The following is an 18,989-nucleotide window of genomic DNA, read 5'->3' as shown; positions in this document are numbered from 1 at the left end:
TAAGTTCTTCAAAATCACTTGAAATCCCTTAAGATACACACTCTTGTACACCCTTATACATTTAGTACAGTAGCCTTGTATACTTAGTATAAATGCCTTGTACAGTTGGAGAAATCCAATATAGCTACAAGTGAATGACTGTAAATGGGCGGGTTAACCACTTCCCAATATCATGGCTCAGTGAAAAGGGGGGAAATGAAACCTAATTTAAGTTCTCATTCATCATAAGTGTGCTAGCACATTCCAATGAATGTGTACGAAGGGAAATGAGGAATGACTACGAGGAATGTCCCCTTATAAAAAAAAGAAATGAGCAAGGAATTTTTTAAAACAAATTTGAAATCCTTCTAGATAGGTAGCCTTGTACACACTTGTACAGTTAGCACATTTGCATTATACACTTAGTGTAAATGCCTTGTATAGTAACGAAATCCAACATAGGGACGACCCAACAAGTGCATATGGGTGGGTAAACAATGGTTCCATTCTCATGGATAAGGGAAAATGAGGAAAAAGTTAACATTCGTTTGGTTCATATGCATCATTAGTATAGGAGCTAATGGAATGAATTAACATGGTGGACATCAAATAAAATGCGTGCAATGAGTGTGCTGTCAAGCAATATGTGTGAGGAGTATCCCCCACGATTGGAAAAAGTAAATGAGAAAGTTCTTCAAAATCACTTGAAATCCCTTAAGATACACACCCTTGTACATTTAGTACATTAACCTTGTACACTTGGTGTAAATGCCTTGTACAATTGGAGAAATTCGACATAGCTACAACTGAATGAGTGTAAATGGGTGGGTTAACCACTTCCCAATGTCATGACTCAGTGAAAAGGGGGAAAATGAAACCCAATTTAGGTTCCCATTCATCATAAGTGTGCTAGCACATTCCAATGAATGTGTACAAAGGGAAATGAGGAATGACTACGAGGAATGTCCCCCTATGAAAAAAGAAATGAGCAAAGAATTTTTTGAAAAAATTTGAAATCCTTCTAGATAGGTAGCCTTGTACACACTTGTACAATTAGCACATTTGCATTGTACACTTAATGTAAATGTCTTGTACAATAACGAAATCCAACATAGGGACGACCCAACAAGTGCATATGGATGGGTAAACAATGGTGTTATTCTCATGGATAAGGGAAAATGAGGAAAAAGTTAACCCTCGTTTCGGTTCATATGCATCATTAGTAGGGGAGCTAATAGAATAAATTAATATGGTAGACATCAAATAAAATGCGTGCAATGAGTGTGTTGTCAAGCAATATGTGTGAGGAATGTCCCCCACGATTGGAAAAAGTAAATGGGTAAGTTCTTTAAAATCACTTGAAATCCCTTAAGATGCACACCCTTGTACACCCTTGTACATTTAGTACATTGGTCTTGTACACTTAGTGTAAATGCCTTGTACAGTTGCAGGAATTCGACCTAGGTACAACTTAACGAGTGCATATGGGCCGGTTAACCACTTCTCAATGTCATAACTTAGTGAAAATGGGGAAAATGAAACCCAATTTAGTTTCCTATTCATCATAAGTGCACTAACTAATCCCCACAGCTCATCTTCTGCACCATACCCATTTATTCTCTAGACTATAAACCCAACAACCAGATTATAAAGTGAAGAATTGTCAAACAGGTGAAATGCCATTTTTTAGGAGATTTTTTCCAAAAGATTAATTGTAAGTTTCTTCAATTTACTTAGGTTGTACTTCATTCCTATGAGCCAAGATGAATATGATCAAAGCCTCATTTATACCCCACCCTGCACCCAAAAACACTCTGTTATTAAGTTCAAAATTTTTTAAGAACACCCCAACACGAGATCAAAACAGATGTCTTTCCTCAAACCTTGTATTAATCAAATAAACAAACATCCACCACATCATCAAAGGAACCAACATGATCAAATCAAAATGTGAGAAAAAATAATTCACACCCACCCTCATTTCAATTTGGGAATGATGATGATAAAATACATTCAAAGGCTTTTCTGAGTTGCTCATAATCCTTGGCTTCTGAAGAAACCGATTGGGGGACATTCACAGTTGGCTTCGTCTTTGACCATGGTGTTTACGGAGGGAGAGAAAGGAGGAGGAGGGTGGTGACCCTTTTTGCCTTTTATTTCAAATTTTTTAATAAGATGACATGACATTTCAAGTTTAACACCTATGAAATTTATTTTAATTTACAATCATCTGACTTGGAAATATTGAAGGGTATATTGGTCAGTTAATATCTCATAGCCTTTCTATTAATTTTGTAATATTTATGGACCAAATGTTAATTTTTGGGCTCAGCTGGACCCAAAACACAATACTCCCAAAAGAAAACTGTTTTTTAAATTTTACTTGGCCAAATTCGGGTCTATTTGAATCAATAATAGACCCGACCCGATTAGGACCGAACGACTTACGGTGACACGAAGTCAAGACTCGATGCTGTATTCGTTCCTTTCTAATCCAGCTAACCGTACTTTTTTCAGACATTCTCTCAACGTGTAGTGTGGTCCGCGCCACGTTCCCGCCGGCGAGACACACCGACATGGTGGCTCGGAAGTTCATCGTTAGCCACAACGACTCCGACTTCCACGTTGACTACGACACCGACGACGGCTTCGAAGTTCCTCTCTCAAACTCTCTCCTTTCTCTAAAACACCCGCACCCACCAAATCTCTCTAACACCTTCCCGTTTCCAGGTTTTCAAATTCCAGCTCTTCTCTCTCACCAATATTCCTCCCGATGAACAGAAGGCATTCCACAATCTCTTCCTGTAACTATTACATTTTATGAATTTGATGATCCAATTTTTTATTTTTGACATTTTTGGTGGTGTGAAGATCATCGGAGGAGATGGTGATCGGGCGGTGTCGGATGACTCCGATCTCATCACAATTTCGGAGAAGCTTCTTTTGGTATCTCTCAGCGAAGAGGGGGAGGAGAAATTGGGGAATTCTGGTGTGACTTGCAGCTCTGGTATAGCGCAATCCGATGAGGAATTGGCTCGGATGTTACAGGTCTCTTGTGCAATTTTATGAATTTTGAGTAATTGGTTGATTATGTTTTTGTTTTGATTTTGACTTTTGGGAGTGTTTTTTATTGTTAGGCAGAAGAGGAGGCACTGATGTTTCAGCAATATATTGCCTATGATAATGGGGCCGAAATGAAGAGGAAAATACGGCCTTATGTGGAGCAGGTTCTCATGGTAATTCTAATATGATTATCTGCTCCTTTTCGTTCATTTTTTTTTTCTTTTTTCTTTTTTTGATTAAAATTTTCTTTGCTCTCTGTTTGGTTCCCGAGAAAACAGGAAAAAGGAAAATCAAACATTTGTAACGTGTTTTGCCTATCTTTCGGAAACAAATTGGTGGCAATTTTAATACCTTTTTAATACTTTACGCACTATAAAGCTGAGGTGATTATTGCAAGAATGGTTTTGGGAATGCACTGCCATTTGACATATTGAAATCATTTTTTCTTTTCTTCTATTTTATTTTGGTATTTTTTTTTGTTTTTTTGTTTGTTGAGGATGCGCTAAAATTGAGTTTTTTATTGTTCATGTTTTCTGCCATTTTGTTTTACCTAAATTGAGTGGGAACTTTTGATTTTCTTTGTTAATATTCAAAGTAGTTACTTATTTTCATGTTTCCTTAGTAAAAAAAATGGAGCACTATGTTTTTATTTTAGAAAATAAATAAACGTGATAACTTGACATGCTCTTGGTCTAGTATGAAGATCCAAAGCGCCAGGAGGCAGCTAGGAAAACAGTTCCTGTGCTTGAGCTTGAGGAGAAAGCATTGGTTTCTTTAGCTAAGGTTGGAACTATTTTCTTTTTTTTTTCTCTCGTGTTTTTTAATATTTTATTCATATAAATATTCATTGGACAATATAATTATGCATAATTTAAGGATAAGTATTGGTGTAGTTTTATACACAAAGAAAAATACATTTGATTGGCTGTGATCTAAAAGCAAACATGAGGTCAAGCTGAAGTATATGCTAGAAACAAATGTAGTTTTTTTTTTCTTTATATTGCAATTCTAAAAAATGGCTCTTTCTTTTGGGTATCTATTTTTATGTAATCCCTTGCTCAATTTCGCCATTCAAGTTATCCTTACTTTGAGAAGTTCTTTAGTTGCACTTTGTTCTTCATTTTTTTTTTTTAGTTTCTAAACTTAGTGTGTCAAATCCAGTCCAATTGGGCCATTTGATGAATGGTCATTGTTATTAAATGTGATCAATTTCAAACATTTCACTAATTTTTAAGGCAATTCTCTTTTAAAGAAGATTTTGATCTTTGTATGCTTGGGTTGAGGATTTATAGGTGGAAGAAGGGAACCTTGGTCATTTTTTTTATGAATAAAGAGCAATATAATAAAAGAACCTTGGTCATTGGTTGCCTAGATTTAGAAATAACTTTCAGGATTGGGAGTTGACATTTGTGGAGTCCTTTTTGTACCTTATTCTTCCTTATATTACTAGGCATAATTATGAAAATAGGTGGGCATGGTGGGCAACTAAGAAGGGTATTTTCTTTGTGATGTTCTTTTATGTTTCACTATGCTCTTTCCTTACTAGAGATTTGGGCTTCAATTGCTCCTTTAAAATTGTGCTTCTTTGTGTGGGAGGCTACATGGGGAATGATTCTTGTCATTGATCAACTTATAACTACAAGGTAACCTCCAGTGAATGGATGTTTTATGTGTAAAAAGGAGGAGGAGACAACCAATCACATCCTCAATCATTATGAGTAGATTGTAGACTATGGTTTTATTACTCTCTTTCTTTGGCGTGAGGTGGGTTCTCCTGTTTGTGGGAAAGAGATGCAAGAAAGATGTGGTGACTAGCACTTTTTCATGCTTACTTTGATTTTTTTAGGAGAGAAATAGATGGATATTCCAAGGTGTGGAGCAGTTGGAATTAGTATTCGAGATAACTTCCATAAAACTTTTTTCTTTTGGGGAAAGAGAGTTGGGAGGGAGGGGTCTAAGCCGTCTTTCTTAGATTTGATTGACTGTTTTGGTATGAGATAGTTTGCCTTCTAGCTCATTGCATTTTTCTTTTTTGTGCAACCTTGTAGTGCACTTTGTATGCTTCTTGTGTATTTGGATGCCCCTTCTTTGTTAGGTGCTCTTCTATAATATTTTATTAACCTATCCCAAAGGGCAAAAAAAGTTTTAATCATGGTTAGTCCATTTATGCGCATGACATGTAGATATTTAGTCATGTGCCATGTGTCTAGTTGTAAGTTCTAGGCTTTTTTTTGTAGGTAAATAATGATTGCATTATCAATAGAAGAAAACACGGGTAAGTATACACTATATATACAAAGAAGCCAAGACAAAGAGGTGTCATTACCCAAGATGACTGAAATGGGCTTTTGAGTTGTCATCATCTTTTTGATTGGAAGAGTTGTCATCATCTTTAAGAGAGTCATCATCTTCTCATCACACATGGGGGAAAGCTCATGCTTCTTCCTCATTGACTCCAAATCCTTTGAGTTGTGGATTGATTGGACAAAGAGTAGAGGTGAGGTGCAGATAGTGGAGAAAGGCAAAGGTTTCCGAAGGTGGATCAAAGTGAGTAGAGGGGTAGTGGGTTGGATTCTGAAGTCGTTGGAAGTTTGCTGCAAATGGAGAGGGAAGAAGCTATTCAAGGGAGACATGAATGATCGAGGTAGGAGGTTCAGGATAGAAATGCGTCAAAATGAAGCTGGACGTTACCTTTTGATTTCTATCCTTTCAGAGGATGATAGGAGATATTTCATTATTATCCCAAAGGGTTTTGACCTTTTGGGTTGGGACTTCATGAGACGAAAGTTAAGGGAGTTAGCTAAAATTGGAGGTGACTCTAAGATTGGAGCAGAGGTCTCTTATACCTATGGTAGAGGGCATGGACCTTCTCTTGTTAACCCAACTTAAGCTTTGTAGATGCAACCAAGAGCAAGGCAAAAAAGAGGAGTGAGGAAGTTTGGGTTGAAGTTGGGAATGAGGCTTATACTTCGAAGTTGAAAGATCTTAGCCAATTTTTGGTGGGCAGATGGGATATTGAGGACGAGGTAGCTCCTGACTTAAGGGTGGTGGAGATTTGGGCAAACTCCCATTGGAGTGTCTGCGGTCAAGTGAGCGTTGTTGCTTTAAGAGGCTCTTTGTTTCTGTTTGAATTTTCTACTGCGAGTGTTGCTCAAAAAGTGTTGGAGGAGGGGATTCACTTTCTCAATGGTGTCCGATTATCCCTAGACTGGTGGGCTCCAACTATGGGGTGTTCTAGGATGGAGTTCCAGAGGGATGTATCCTGGGTGAGAATCCCAGGATTGCCTTTATAGTTCTGGAGTATGGAGTTCTTTAAAAAGGTGGGGGATGCTTGTGGGGGTTTTGTAGTTGTGGATGAGGAGACCAAAGAGCCCTGTTACAGGAAGGGGGCTAGAATCCTAGTTAAAAATAATGGAAAGGAGGTGCCTGGAAGGTTAGAGGGGATAGCTGAGTTTGCTTCGTTCTCTATCCCGTTGTGGTGGGAGGATTCGGTGTGGTTCTCGGCCCTTCAGGTGGCGACTGATCTAAAGCCTCAAAGGGGAGTTGAACCAGTGAGCAAGGTTCCCTTCTAGCAGGAAGAAGGGGGGTGCGCATCACGTACTGTGGTGCGCGTCACGTGCTATGGTGCGCGTCATGTGCTATGGTGCGCGTCACGTGCTATGGTGCACATGGAAAGGGAGCTCTGTGGAGAAGGAACTCTTGCTGCAAGCGTAGGTGTTAGGGTAAATGGTTTGGAGTTACGGATTCTCGAGGAAAAAGCTAGGCAAAAAGACTATGAAGGTCTTGTTTCTCTGCAAGAGGAAGCCAGTTTGGTGAAAGAGACTTCTGATGTGACAAAAAGTGGGATGTCTGAATTTGTAAGGTTGGATGGAAAGAAGTTTTTTGGTGGTGGAAGGGGTCTTGAGGGTGGACAGGGTAGCCAAATTTCCAAGTAGGTCGAGCCGGTGTCTAGGGACCCGTTGGGAGGGCCTACTAGCACTCGGAAGCCCAGTCTCCATCGGGCCAAGTTTTCATTTAAGAAAGTGGGGTTGGGCTTCTCTAATAAGGTGGGGTGTTGGGTTTTTCTATTAGGCCCAATAGAAAAAAAGGGCTTAAAAAGGGGTTGGCGCAAGCTTCTCTCCTAGGGCTCCATTTTTCTGAGTCTGGGGAGTTCAAGTCGGAGATCCCGAAGCCAGTTTCTGTTGGGGAGATTTCAAAGTAGGAGGCGTCCCCGTTGGACCAATGCCTTAGCCGTTCGCTTTTAAAGAGTTACCTCTTAGGTATGTTCCCCATCTCGTGTTCTCTTGCTCTTGGGGGGGGTATCCGGGGAATCTTCTAGCCTTTCTTCTCCTTCTCTTTCGGGGCTGGGGGATTTTGTGGGGTACTCGCGGACAAGGAAGTCTGAGGGGACATCTGAAAAACCCTTTGGAGCCTGAGTTGCCGCTTTGTATGGTTCTCAAGGATGGATGCTCCTTCACCCTGCCAGGTAATGATGGGGCCAGCCGCCTAGAGGGAGGGGATGAGGCGGTAACCCTTAGGTCTTGAGATAATGAGGTTCCCATGTTGCACGATTTTCCTGTTTCATCAAAGGAGGATACGCCACATCTTCATATCACTGTAGCAGGAGAAGTGGAAAAGGACAAATCCCCTTGGGTGAACAAGAAATTCCTTTGGTTCTGTAAGTCTATGAGGGTTTCGATTGAAGGTTTCGAAGAGGATATTTTGAGAATTCTTAAGGAGATTGAGAATAGGAGATGTTTTATTAGTAAGCCTAATGAGAGCAAAAGGGGAACTTTGCTGGCTTCAAGGAAGGATAGAGAGTTGAAGAAGCTCGTCAACACTATTAATTATGATGGATTGGCTGGAAGAGTGGCAGAGGAAGGGGAGTTGGGAAGGCAAATTGTTGTGGTCCCTTATGAAGCTTAGGATATTGTCCTGGAATGTTAGAGGCATGCATGACCCAGATAAAAGGATGGTCATTAAGTTGATGGTGAGAAAACATAAGCCAGATTTGGTTTGTTTTCAAAAGACAAAAATGAAGGAAATGTTTGATAGGATTGTTAGAAGTTTAGGGATTGGTAGGAACTTGGGTTGGGTGTCTTTAGATGCAAGGGGTACGACGGGTGGGGTGCTAGTTCTGTGGGATAAGAGAGTTTTGGAAGGGTTGGAGGTCGAAGTGGGTTCTTTTTCTATTTCATGCCGCTTTAGAAATTGCGAGGAGGGTTTTGTTTGGGTTTTCTCTAGGTCATATGGCCCGCTCAAAGGAAGGAAGAGAAAGGAGTTGTGGGAGGAGCTAGCCGCTGTTAAGGGGCTTTGGAATGAACCTTGGTGTATAGCAGAGGACTTTAACGTGGTGCGGTTTCCAGTTGAAACAAGCAATGGCAAGCAGATGTCAACCGCGATGAGAGAGTTTTCAGGCTTTATTGACGAGTTTGAATTAGTAGGCCCACCATTGGGAGATGGAGCATTCACTTGGAGTGGAGGGGAAGGAGGTTCCTTAAAGACTCGGTTAGACCGCTTTTTGTTTTCAGGAGGCTGGGAGGACCTTGTGTCGGGGGCAATGCAAATTCTTCTTCCAAGACCTGTTTATGACCATTACCTGATTTTGTTAGACAGTGGTGGGATAAGAACAGGTAAAAACCCGTTTGGATTTGAAAACATGTGGCTAAGGGTGGGTGGACGGTTTTATGGATAAGATTAAAGAATGGTGGCAGTCTTACAATTTTAGGGGGAAACCCAGTTTTGTGCTTGTGAAGAAGCTACAGGCTTTGAAATACGACTTGAAGATGTGGAATAAAGGGATCCTTGGCAATGTGTCAGCTAGGAAGGATGCAACCTTGGAGAAGTTAAACTATTGGGATAGCTTAGAAAGGCTTGGATCTCTATCTGAGGAAGATAGGAGTAGTCAGTGGATAGCCAGAGATGAATTTAGTCATTGTGCCATCATTGAAGAAATATCTTGGAGGCAAAAGTCAATGGCTCTTTGATTGAAGGAGGGGGATAGCAATACCAAGTTCTTTCACCGTATGGCTAATGCAAGGAGAAGGGGAAATTTTATCAATAGCCTGACAGTTAGGAGTGTTCGGCTGGATAAAGATGAGGAGCTTAAAGAAGGGATTGGATCCTACTTTAAATCCTTGTTTGAAGAATCTCTAGTGAGAAGACTTGCTGTGGAGTCAGGTCTTTTTAGAACTCTTGACTCATTGGATAATGAGACTTTGGAGGGGCCATTTTTGGAGGAGGAGGTTTCCAAAGCTCTCTCAGATTTAGGGAGAGATAAGGAACCAGGGCCGGATGGTTTTACGTTGGCGTTCTGGAATTTTTTTTGGCCTATAGTTGGGAGGGAAGTGATGCAGGTGTTTGAGGAGCTCCATTCGCAGAACGCTATTTTTTGAAGCCTTAATGCAACCTTCTTAGTGCTTATCCCGAAGAAAGAGGGGCTAGTGACGTGCAGGATTTTAGGCCCATCAGTCTTGTGGGGAGTCTTTATAAAATTATTACTAAAATCCTAGCAAATAAGCTGAAAAAAGTGATGGGAAAAGTGGTTTTGTACAGTCAGAATGCGTTTGTGGGAGGTAGGCAGATTTTGGATGCAGTTTTGGTAGCTAATGAAGCGATTGACTCAAGGAAATGAAGCGCCGGTGCAAGTTTAGTGTGTAAATTGGACATTGAAAAGGCTTACGATCACGTAAACTGGAGGTTCCTTCTGTTAGTTTTAGAGAAAATGGGTTTTGGACCCAAGTGGCGAACTGGATTTTATTCTGCATTTCAATAGTGAGAATGGCAGTTTTAGTGAATGGCACTCCCATAGAGTTCTTCTCAACGTTTAGAGGCCTAAGGCAGGGAAACCCACTCTCACCTTATCTGTTTGTGCTAATTATGGAAGCTTTTAGCAGTTTAATATCAAGAGCTGAGGAGAAAGGTTTCATTAAGGGTTTCAAGGTAATGGGGAGACGTGGAGAAGGGGTTTCAATTTCCCATTTGTTATTTGCAGATGACACTCTTCTTTTTTGCGAGGATAACAAGGACCAATTGGATTTTTGGAAATGGGTTGTTAGTTGTTTTGAAGTGGTATTAGGCCTAAAAATAAACATGCAAAAAAGTAAAATTATTCTAGTTGGGGGAGTGGAGGATGTGGACAGAGTAGCTGCGGTTTTTGGGTGTAAAGTAGGGAATCTCCTTACTACTTATCTAGGTTTACCTCTTGGAGCTCCTCATAATTCATGTAGAGTTTGGGATGTTGTAGAGGAAAGATTCAAGAGGAAATTGGCTACGTGGAAAAAACAATATCTTTCTAAGGGAGGTCGACTTACCCTCATTAAGAGCACTCTCTCAAATCTCCCCATCTATTTTATGTCGCTTTTTGTAATCCCAAGGAAAGTGAGACTTAGATTGGAGAAAATTCAAAGGGAGTTTTTGTGGGGAGATTTTGAGGAGAGAAGGAAGATCCACTTGGTAAGATGGGCGGTTATTTGCAAAGATAAGAGGCATGGAGGGTTGGGGTTAAGGCACTTGAAGGTTTTCAGTCATGTTTTGCTAGGAAAATGGCTTTGGAGATTTCCTCTAGAGAGGGAGAGTTTTTGGAGGAAAGTCATTGTTGGTAAATTTGGAGAGGAGAAAGGGGGTTGGACCACTAGAGAGGTGAGGGTGTCTTATGGGATGGGCCTTTGGAGATACATTAGAAAGGGTTGGGAGGAGTTCCTTCTTAGAACTAGTATTCGTATTGGAAAGGGTAGACGCACGAGATTTTGATGGGACATTTGGGTAGGAGATTCTAAGCTGAAGGATATTTTCCCTTTGCTGTTTAGAATTGCAACCCATAATTCTGTTGTAGTGGCAACATCTTTGGGGGAGACAAGGAGGTGGAAGCGGGGGTTGGAAGGTGCACTTTAGAAGATCCTTCCAAGATTGGGAATTGGAGGAGGTGACTCGTTTTTTGGATCATATTTCTGCAGTAAAGGTTCAAGAAGGGGATGATTCTTTATTTTGGAAGATAGAGAGGAGGGGAAAGTTTAATGTTAAATCTTATTATAGGTCTTTAAAGGATGAGAATAGCCCCTTATTTCCAGCCAAAGAGGTTTGGGGTTCGTATGCCCTTTTAGAACTCGTTTTTTTGCATGGGAAGCAGTTTGGGGTAAAATTTCTACTGTAGATATGTTAATGAGGAGGGGTTGGTCCATGGTTAATAGGTGCAATCTTTGTAAAGAGCATGAGGAATCGGCAGACCACATCCTAATTCATTGTGGTAAGAAAAGGGAGCTTTGGACTTTGTTGCTTTCTTCTTTTGGGGTGGTGTGGGTGTTCCCGGCTTCAGTGAGAAATCTGCTTCTAGAATGGAAAGTTAAGGGGCTAGGGAAGAAAACGAGAGCAATTTGGAGATTGGGGCCTATTTGTCTTTTTTGGTGTATTTGGGGAGAGCGAAACCGAAGAACGTTCCAAGAGGAAGAGATGTCAGATACTTGCTTGAGGAACCTCTTTTTTCGGTCTCTTCTTGAGTGGTCTCAACAGTTTTTGGACTTGGACTCTCTCTATTTTCTGAATTTTTTAGGTGATTGGCTTGTTGGTTAACTTTTTCCTCTCTAGGTTTTTTTCTTTCTTTTGTTGCCTTGTTTTGGCTTTCTTTGTATACTGCCTGTGTACGTAGGGAGCGCCCCTTGTTTTGACATGTTTTAATTTATTTTTCTTTTTGTCTATCAAAAAAAAATATATACAAAGAAGCCAAAAGGCTCAAAAAGGGCGCGAAGACACAAAGAAAGGAACTGCACCTTACTTAGAGCCTAACCAATTCACAGAGTCCACCATAGATGAGGAACAATCCCTTATAGATACTTTAACTCATTCCAAAAAGATATACAAAAAAGAATGTTTATTTGCTTTGTAGAAATGTTCTTGTTGATAGATAAAATGGACAAAAAGTTTAAAGGGCCTACCTAACAGGATGTGGAGGAAGTTTCCTGTGATGAGAGCAAGGGGTGAAGCTGGTGGGTCAAGGGGAGGAAGAAGTTGTTTCGTGGTGGAGGCCAAATCCTTCGAAATCTTGATTGATGAGTGGGGAGGCAAGCTGAGAGGTTGCATTTGGGAGAGAAGCAAAGAGGTCTCCTCATGGATTAGATTCGGGGAGGCTAGCTTAAGATGTTTACTTGATGGAGTGGAAGTTTGCTGTAGAGAGGTAAACAATAGTGTTTGGGCTACTGGCTGGGAGGAGGGGAATAGAAAGTATAGGTTGGAGCGCTGTTCGAATGGGGCAGGAAGGTTCATTTTCTGCTCAGTTCGCGACATTGATTCAAAAAAGTATAGCATTATTGTCCCTGAGGGAAAGGGTCAGTCTTTTGGTTGGAACTCCTTGGCTGAGAGGTTGAGAGCTCTTGGTGTGATCCCCTCAGGTGGCTTGCAGGGTCCTAAAGGGTCAGAGGACTTGTTGAGATCGAAAGAGGGTTCGAAGGTCCAATGGAGGGAGAAAGGGGTGGAGCTGAAAACATATGCTGATGCTGTAAGGAAAAGCCCGGGAAGGGTAGGCCATTCAGTTTGGATAGAGGTGGGGGAAGGAGAAGTGCGTGGAAGAATAGAACAAATGAGTCAGTGTCTGGTAGGCTGGTGGGGTCCTAGTTCAGCTCTTTGCCCTGAGATGGAGTACGTTAGAAGCTGGGCACCGAAGCATTGGGCTTTGAAGGGGAATCTGAGGGTGGCCACGCTAGGCAGAGGATTATTGCTATTTGACTTCGAGATACCAGACGAGGCTGAGTGTGTTTTAGCCAGAGGTATGAGAATCTTCAAGGAGAATGTTTTAGTTTTGGAGAGATGGAACCCTGAGGTGGGGTGTCTTCGCAAGGAGCCCACGACAAAAGATGTTTGGGTAAGGGTGATTGGACTCCCTCTTCACTTAAGAAGCTCGGAGGTGTTTAAAAGAATTGGAGATGAATGCGGAGGATTCATAGCTGCGGATAAATCATCTTTGAATGAGATGCAATGGGCTCGGTTACTGGTGAGGTGCGTGGACAGGGAGATGCCCAGCACTGCCCATATTGTTGTGGGGTCGGGTTGTTATTCCCTTCAACTTTGGTGGGAGTCTTCTCCCTGGTTCACGCAGGTGGTGCCGGCGGGAAGCTTCAGCGGGGAAGGTAGCTCAAGGGTAGGAGAAGAGGCTGGTGGAACTGTTCGTGAACTTGGTCGTGGAAGTCAAAGGGAGAAGGTGGAGCAGTTGAGGCTGCAGCAGGGAGAGAGTGCCGTGTCAGCTTGTGAAGGCGATTCTACTCTCTGTCCCGATGTGCTCTATGTGGCAGGGGATGCAGTGGAGGGCAGAGTAGGGTCAGCTGATGGACAGGTCAGAGAGGGAGACGGGTTCTTTTTGAATAAGCTGGAAAGCCCAGCTCTTGGGCCAAGTATCGGGCCAAAAGGGCCAGCCCATGGGGTGTCGCTGGGCCTTCCTCAATTAAGTGGGTTAAGGCAGGGGTCTTTTAAAGGAACCCAGGAGGATTTGGGCTGTGACTTAAGGCCCAATGTCTCTTACGGGGAGAAAGGTGAGGGCTTTGGGTCTGTAGGGCCTGATGCAGCGGAAGGAGGAGATTTAAAGGGGGAAGGATTCTTGAGTCCTCGAGCTAGGGCACAATCACCAGGCGTGGAGAAAGGATCAGGAGATGCTGACTCTCTTGTCCGTGGGGAAGCACCGTCGGCCTCTCGCCCTTTGGCTCAGTTATTTAGCTCGGAGAGGCGAGCTTTTATAGTGGAGGACCCCATCGTCGACAATTTGAGAGCTGAGTCGCAGTCGGTTGCCTTTGCAGTGCCGAAAATGACTGATCAAGCGCTGCGTGATGAAGCCTCCAGGTATGTCGGATTACCTTCTGTGGGGGGTCGGGAAATTTCTCCTTCTTCTCTTTCTTCTGGGATCGATCGGGCGGGGACTAATGAGGGAGTCTCGTCGGGCTTGATTTCGGAGATTGAGGGAGAGGAGCAGCTCCCTCTTAGCATTATTCTGGCAGATGGCTGCAACGGGGAGATGGGCCCTGGGGGGGAGAGACCCTCGGGTGATGAAGGAAGGGGGGATGAGTTCGAGATATTATTACAAGACTTGGAAGGAAGAGGATGTCGATGGGATGATAGTTGCCTGGCGAGATTTAGCAAGTTCCTGGGCTTTTCGACGGAAGGGTTTGAAGGTGAAATTCTGAACTTGCTTCTAAGGAACAAGAGAAGAAGGGAGCAGAACATTAAGAAAGACATTTCGGGGTCCACTAAGTTTGATCGTGAGTTGAAGAAATTAGAGTGGTCCATCAATTACAAAGGGGCGAGGAAGGAGAAATCTCTGGTTAGAGATGGTGGGGACAGAATCTCGAACCTTAGATGAAGATAAAGATCATATCTTGGAATATAAGAGGGGCCAATGATAGGGATAAAAGGAAAGTTATTAAGGCTTTGATCAGGTCGCAAAGAGCGGATTTGGTGTGTCTACAGGAGACCAAAATTCAAGATATATCCAGAGGGATTGTCCACAGTCTTGGATTGGGAAGATTTTTAGGTTGGGGTGCTATGAGTGCAAGGGGAGCAGCCGGTGAGGTAGTAGTGTTTTGGGATAACAGGGTCCTGGAGTTAATGGGCATGGAGGTGGGCCTTTTCTCAGTTTCCTGTCGCTTTAAAAATTGTGAAGATGGCTTCTTGTGGACTTTCACGGGAGTATATGGACCCACTATAAAACGGCATAGAGAGTTGTTTTGGGAAGAGCTAGGAGCCATTCGAGGGTTGTGGTCTGACCCTTGGTGCATTGGTGGGGATTTTAACGTGATCAGATTTCCTAGCGAGCGCAGTAGAGAAGGAAGACTGACTGGTTCTATGAGAAGATTTTCGGAGGTGATTGAGGAGTTGGCTTTAAAAGATTTGCCTCTCCATGGGGGGTTATTCACGTGGAGTGGAGGGCTGAATGGTCTTTCAAGGTCCAGACTGGACCGCTTTCTGATTTCGGAGGATTGGGAGAATCACTTCAGTGGGGCGTCTCAGTGTTCTCTCCCAAGACCGGTATCCGATCACTTCCCAATCCTGTTAGATGGGGGTGGGACGAGGAGAGGTCCAATTCCATTTCGGTTCGAGAATATGTGGTTGAAGGAGGAGGGGTTCAAGGAGTTGTTGAAGGGCTGGTGGCAAGGATTTAGTTATAGTGGGTCCTATAGTTTCATCTTGACAGAAAAACTGAAGGCTCTGAAAATTAAGCTGAAGGAATGGAACTCGGAAGTCTTTGGCAAAGTGGGGGTGAACAAAGGGCTGGCTCTGGATAAAGTATCCTACTGGGATAATCAGGAGCAATTTAGAGCTTTAAATGAGCAGGAGCTAGAAGCGAGAAAGGAGGCTAGGGAGGAATTTAAGAAATGGGCTCTAATGGAGGAGACTTCATGGAGACAAAAATCGAGAGAAATTTGGCTGAAGGAAGGTGATAAGAACACGGGATTCTTCCACAAGATGGCAAATTCGAACAGAAGGAGGAACTGTTTGAAAAAAATCAAAATCAATGGGATCTGGCTTTCAGAAGAGCATGACATCCAAAGGGGTGTGGTGAGGGCCTTTAAGGACCTTTTATCAGATTCTGGAGGATGGCGCCCTTGCTGCAATAATATTGAGTTTGACAGCATTGGGGATGAAGAGGCAGCCAGGCTGGAGGAGAGTTTTTCTGGGGATGAGGTGTTCTTGGCCCTTTCAGATCTGAATGGGGACAAGGCCCCTAGTCCGGATGGGTTTTCCCTTGCATTTTGGCAATTCTGTTGGGATTTTGTCAAAGATGAGGTCTTGGGCTTCTTCAAGGAGTTTTATGAGAGGGGTAAATTCGTAAGAAGCCTGAACACCACTTTCTTAGTTTTAATCCCAAAGAAGTGTGGGGCCGAAGATTTAAGTGATTTCAGACCAATCAATTTGGTGGGGGGTCTCTACAAGTTGCTCGCTAAGGTCTTAGCCAATAGATTGAAAAAGGTGGTGGGAAAAGTGGTGTCCTCTTCCCAAAATGCCTTTGTTGAAGGTAGGCAAATTCTTGATGCTGCATTAGTTGCTAATGAGGTCATAGACTCCGTGTTGAAAAGAAAGGAAAGGGGGGTCTTGTGTAAATTGGACTTAGAGAAGGCCTATGATCGGATTAATTGGGATTTTCTGCTATCAGTGATGCAAAGAATGGGTTTTGGGGAGAAATGGATTGGGTGGATTAGATGGTGCATATCCACTGCCTCGTTTTCGGTTTTGGTCAATGGTTCTCCTACCGGTTTTTTCCGGAGTTCCAGGGGGTTAAGGCAAGGAGATCCACTCTCTCCTTACCTTTTCGTCTTAGGAATGGAGGCCTTAAGTAGTCTCATCAACAGAGCAGTGAGAGGGGGCTTTCTTTCAGGCTGTAGGATAGGGGGAAGGGAAGGTGTCGGGATCCAAGTCACGCACTTGCTGTTTGCCGATGATACTTTGGTCTTCTGTGATGACTCCCAAGAGCAAGTGGCTTTTCTAAGTTGGTTATTAATGTGGTTTGAAGCCACTTCCGGACTGCGCATTAATTTGAACAAAAGTGAGATTTTGCCGGTGGGTTGTGTGGAGAATGCTGAGTTACTGGCAGCTGAGCTGGGCTGCAAGGTGGAATCTCTCCCTTCCACCTATTTGGGGCTCCCTTTGGGAGCTTCGCATAAGTCTGTGAAGGTTTGGGACGGAGTGGAAGAGCGGATGAGGAAGAAACTTGCCTTGTGGAAGAGGCAATTCATTTCTAAGGGAGGAAGACTCACTATTATCCGGAGTACTTTGGCGAGCATGCCAACTTACCTTATGTCATTATTGCGCATGCCAAGAGTGGTTAAATTAAGACTTGAGAAAATACAAAGGGACTTTCTTTGGGGAGGGGGAGCGTTGGAGAAGAGGCCCCATCTTGTTAAGTGGGCTGTGGTTTGTACTCACAAAAAGATGGGTGGATTGGGGATTAGAAATCTCTCCATTCTTAATAGAGCCCTCTTGTGCAAATGGAGTTGGCGTTATGCGGTTGAAAGAGACTCATATTGGAAGCTTATTATTAGTACGAAGTATGGGGTTGAAAGAGGAGGGTGGAGCACGTGTGGGGCTAGGGAGGGCCATGGGGTCGGGCTTTGGAAGGAAATCAGCAAGGAAGGTTTGCTACTGCTCAATAATGTATCTTTCTCGGTGGGGGATGGTAAAAGGGTGAGGTTTTGGAAAGACATTTGGTGCGGGAGCACCCCCCTTTGTGAGGCTTTTCCCTCTTTGTTTGATTTAGCGGGTTCTAAAGATGCGTGGGTTGCGGACTATTGGGATCCAATGGGGGAAGTGGGAGGGTGGACTCCTCTTTTCCTTAGACCTTTCAACGATTGGGAAGTGGAGGAGGCGGAGAGACTCCTATCGTCCATTCAAGGGAAGAGGTTGGATGCTGATGGGGAGGATAGGATGCTGTGGAGAGGGACGAAAAATGAGATTTTTACTGTAAAATCTCTTTACAAGTCTCTTGATCATAGCTATGCAGTATCGTTTCCGGGTAATATTATTTGGAGTCCGTATGTTCCTTCAAAGGTGAGCTTTTTTGCTTGGGAAGCTTCTTAGGAGAAGGTCCTTACTCAAGATCAGCTTAAGAGGAGGGGTTGGATTCTAGCCAATAGATGTTGCTTGTGTTGCGTTGAAGAGGAAACGATAAATCATATTCTTGTTCATTGTTCTAAGACGAAGATTTTGTGGGATCTTTTGCTTTCTCTTTTTGGGGTCAATTGGGTGATGCCGTTTTCGGTGAGAGACACTCTATTAAGTTGGTATGTCTCTTTTAAGGACAAGAATCATAGAAAGGTTTGGCGGGCAGCTCCTCTCTGTTTATTTTGGACAATTTGGAAGGAAAGAAATAGGATAGTCTTTGATAACGGGGCTTTGTCGACTCAAAGATTGAAAAACTCTTTTGTTTGTAATCTCTTATCTTGGGCTAATTCTTCTATAGTTGTAGGCCCTTTATCTTTGTTTATCTTTGTGGATTGGTTGGGTTCTTGTTGAGGGTCAGTGAGTGCTTGTGTTTTTGTTGCTTGTTTTAGGTGTCTCTTGTATACTCCTTGTATGCTCTGGGTTGCCTTTCAAGCTCCCTTTCTCTAATATATCTTTGTGCTTTTGCCTATCAAAAAAATGTTTATTTGCTTTGTCCAACAGCTATCCTATTTTCTCCCTCCAAATAGCTTAAAACAAACATAATGGAGCATCCTTCCAAGCCTTTTTTTTATTTTATTTTCTTTCCTATGAAGAACCCGTGCTAGCTTAAAAGAGCATCTTTAATTGAAGATTGCATCACCCACTGCACACTAAAAAGAGTATAAATCAACTAACATAAAAAGCTTGCTTTTGAGCAATGAAGGAGAATATGGTCAATTGTTTCTTATTCTTTGCACATGTAACATCTATTTGGGATCTTTGAACCCTTTTGATGAGGATGTACCTCCAAGATTTATATCAAGAAGGAGAATAAGGGGGTGTTTAGTAAGACTTAAAACTTATTACTTAATAACTTAAGTTGACTTTAAGTTAAATTATTTTTAAGTTATTAACTTAAAATTTATTGCTTAATTTTTATTTTAAATATTAAGGTTATTTGGTAAAGTTAACTTAAAATTTATCCCACATCATCAAATTGATATATTTACCCTCATTAATTTTCATTAATATTAAATAATTAATTTTTTTGTTAAATATTCATATTTAAAGTATTGTAGATACATAAGATAATTACGAAATTTTTATAATGAAGAATGAATCATGGATGTGGAGCCACGATTGTAAAATATACTCTCATTAGTGTGGGCAAAATGTGACACAAAAGATTTGTGATTAAAATTAACTATTTTGACTTAGCACTTGAAGTTATTTTTAACTTTAAGTTGTGATATTAAGTTATTTTACTAAACATGCTCAATCTACTTAATGCCCTCTTAATATTAGTTGAAATTAAATTAGGATTAGTATGTGTTGGAGTTAAATTAAGAGTAGTC

The 18,989-nt window shown here is 42.2% G+C and overlaps 1 protein-coding gene across 1 annotated transcript in view; it reads left to right on the top strand.

The window, feature by feature from the left end:
* Positions 1–2,415: 2,415 nt before the first annotated feature.
* The window catches only part of LOC100253765 (peptide-N(4)-(N-acetyl-beta-glucosaminyl)asparagine amidase), a 54,474-nt gene continuing 37,900 nt past the window's right edge, over positions 2,416–18,989 (top strand). The window contains exons 1-5 of the mRNA XM_002278386.5: positions 2,416–2,633; positions 2,710–2,763; positions 2,851–3,027; positions 3,117–3,215; positions 3,739–3,825. Coding sequence (XP_002278422.1) covers positions 2,556–2,633; positions 2,710–2,763; positions 2,851–3,027; positions 3,117–3,215; positions 3,739–3,825 — 495 coding nt within the window. The 5' untranslated portion in view covers positions 2,416–2,555. The remainder of the gene's footprint in view (positions 2,634–2,709; positions 2,764–2,850; positions 3,028–3,116; positions 3,216–3,738; positions 3,826–18,989) is intronic.

The sequence above is a fragment of the Vitis vinifera genome, chromosome 14 (genome assembly GCF_030704535.1).
Source record: "Vitis vinifera cultivar Pinot Noir 40024 chromosome 14, ASM3070453v1".
Lineage (NCBI taxonomy): Eukaryota > Viridiplantae > Streptophyta > Magnoliopsida > Vitales > Vitaceae > Vitis > Vitis vinifera.
Note: the sequence above shows the minus strand (reverse complement) of the source record. Positions and strands in the feature narration are given on the sequence as shown.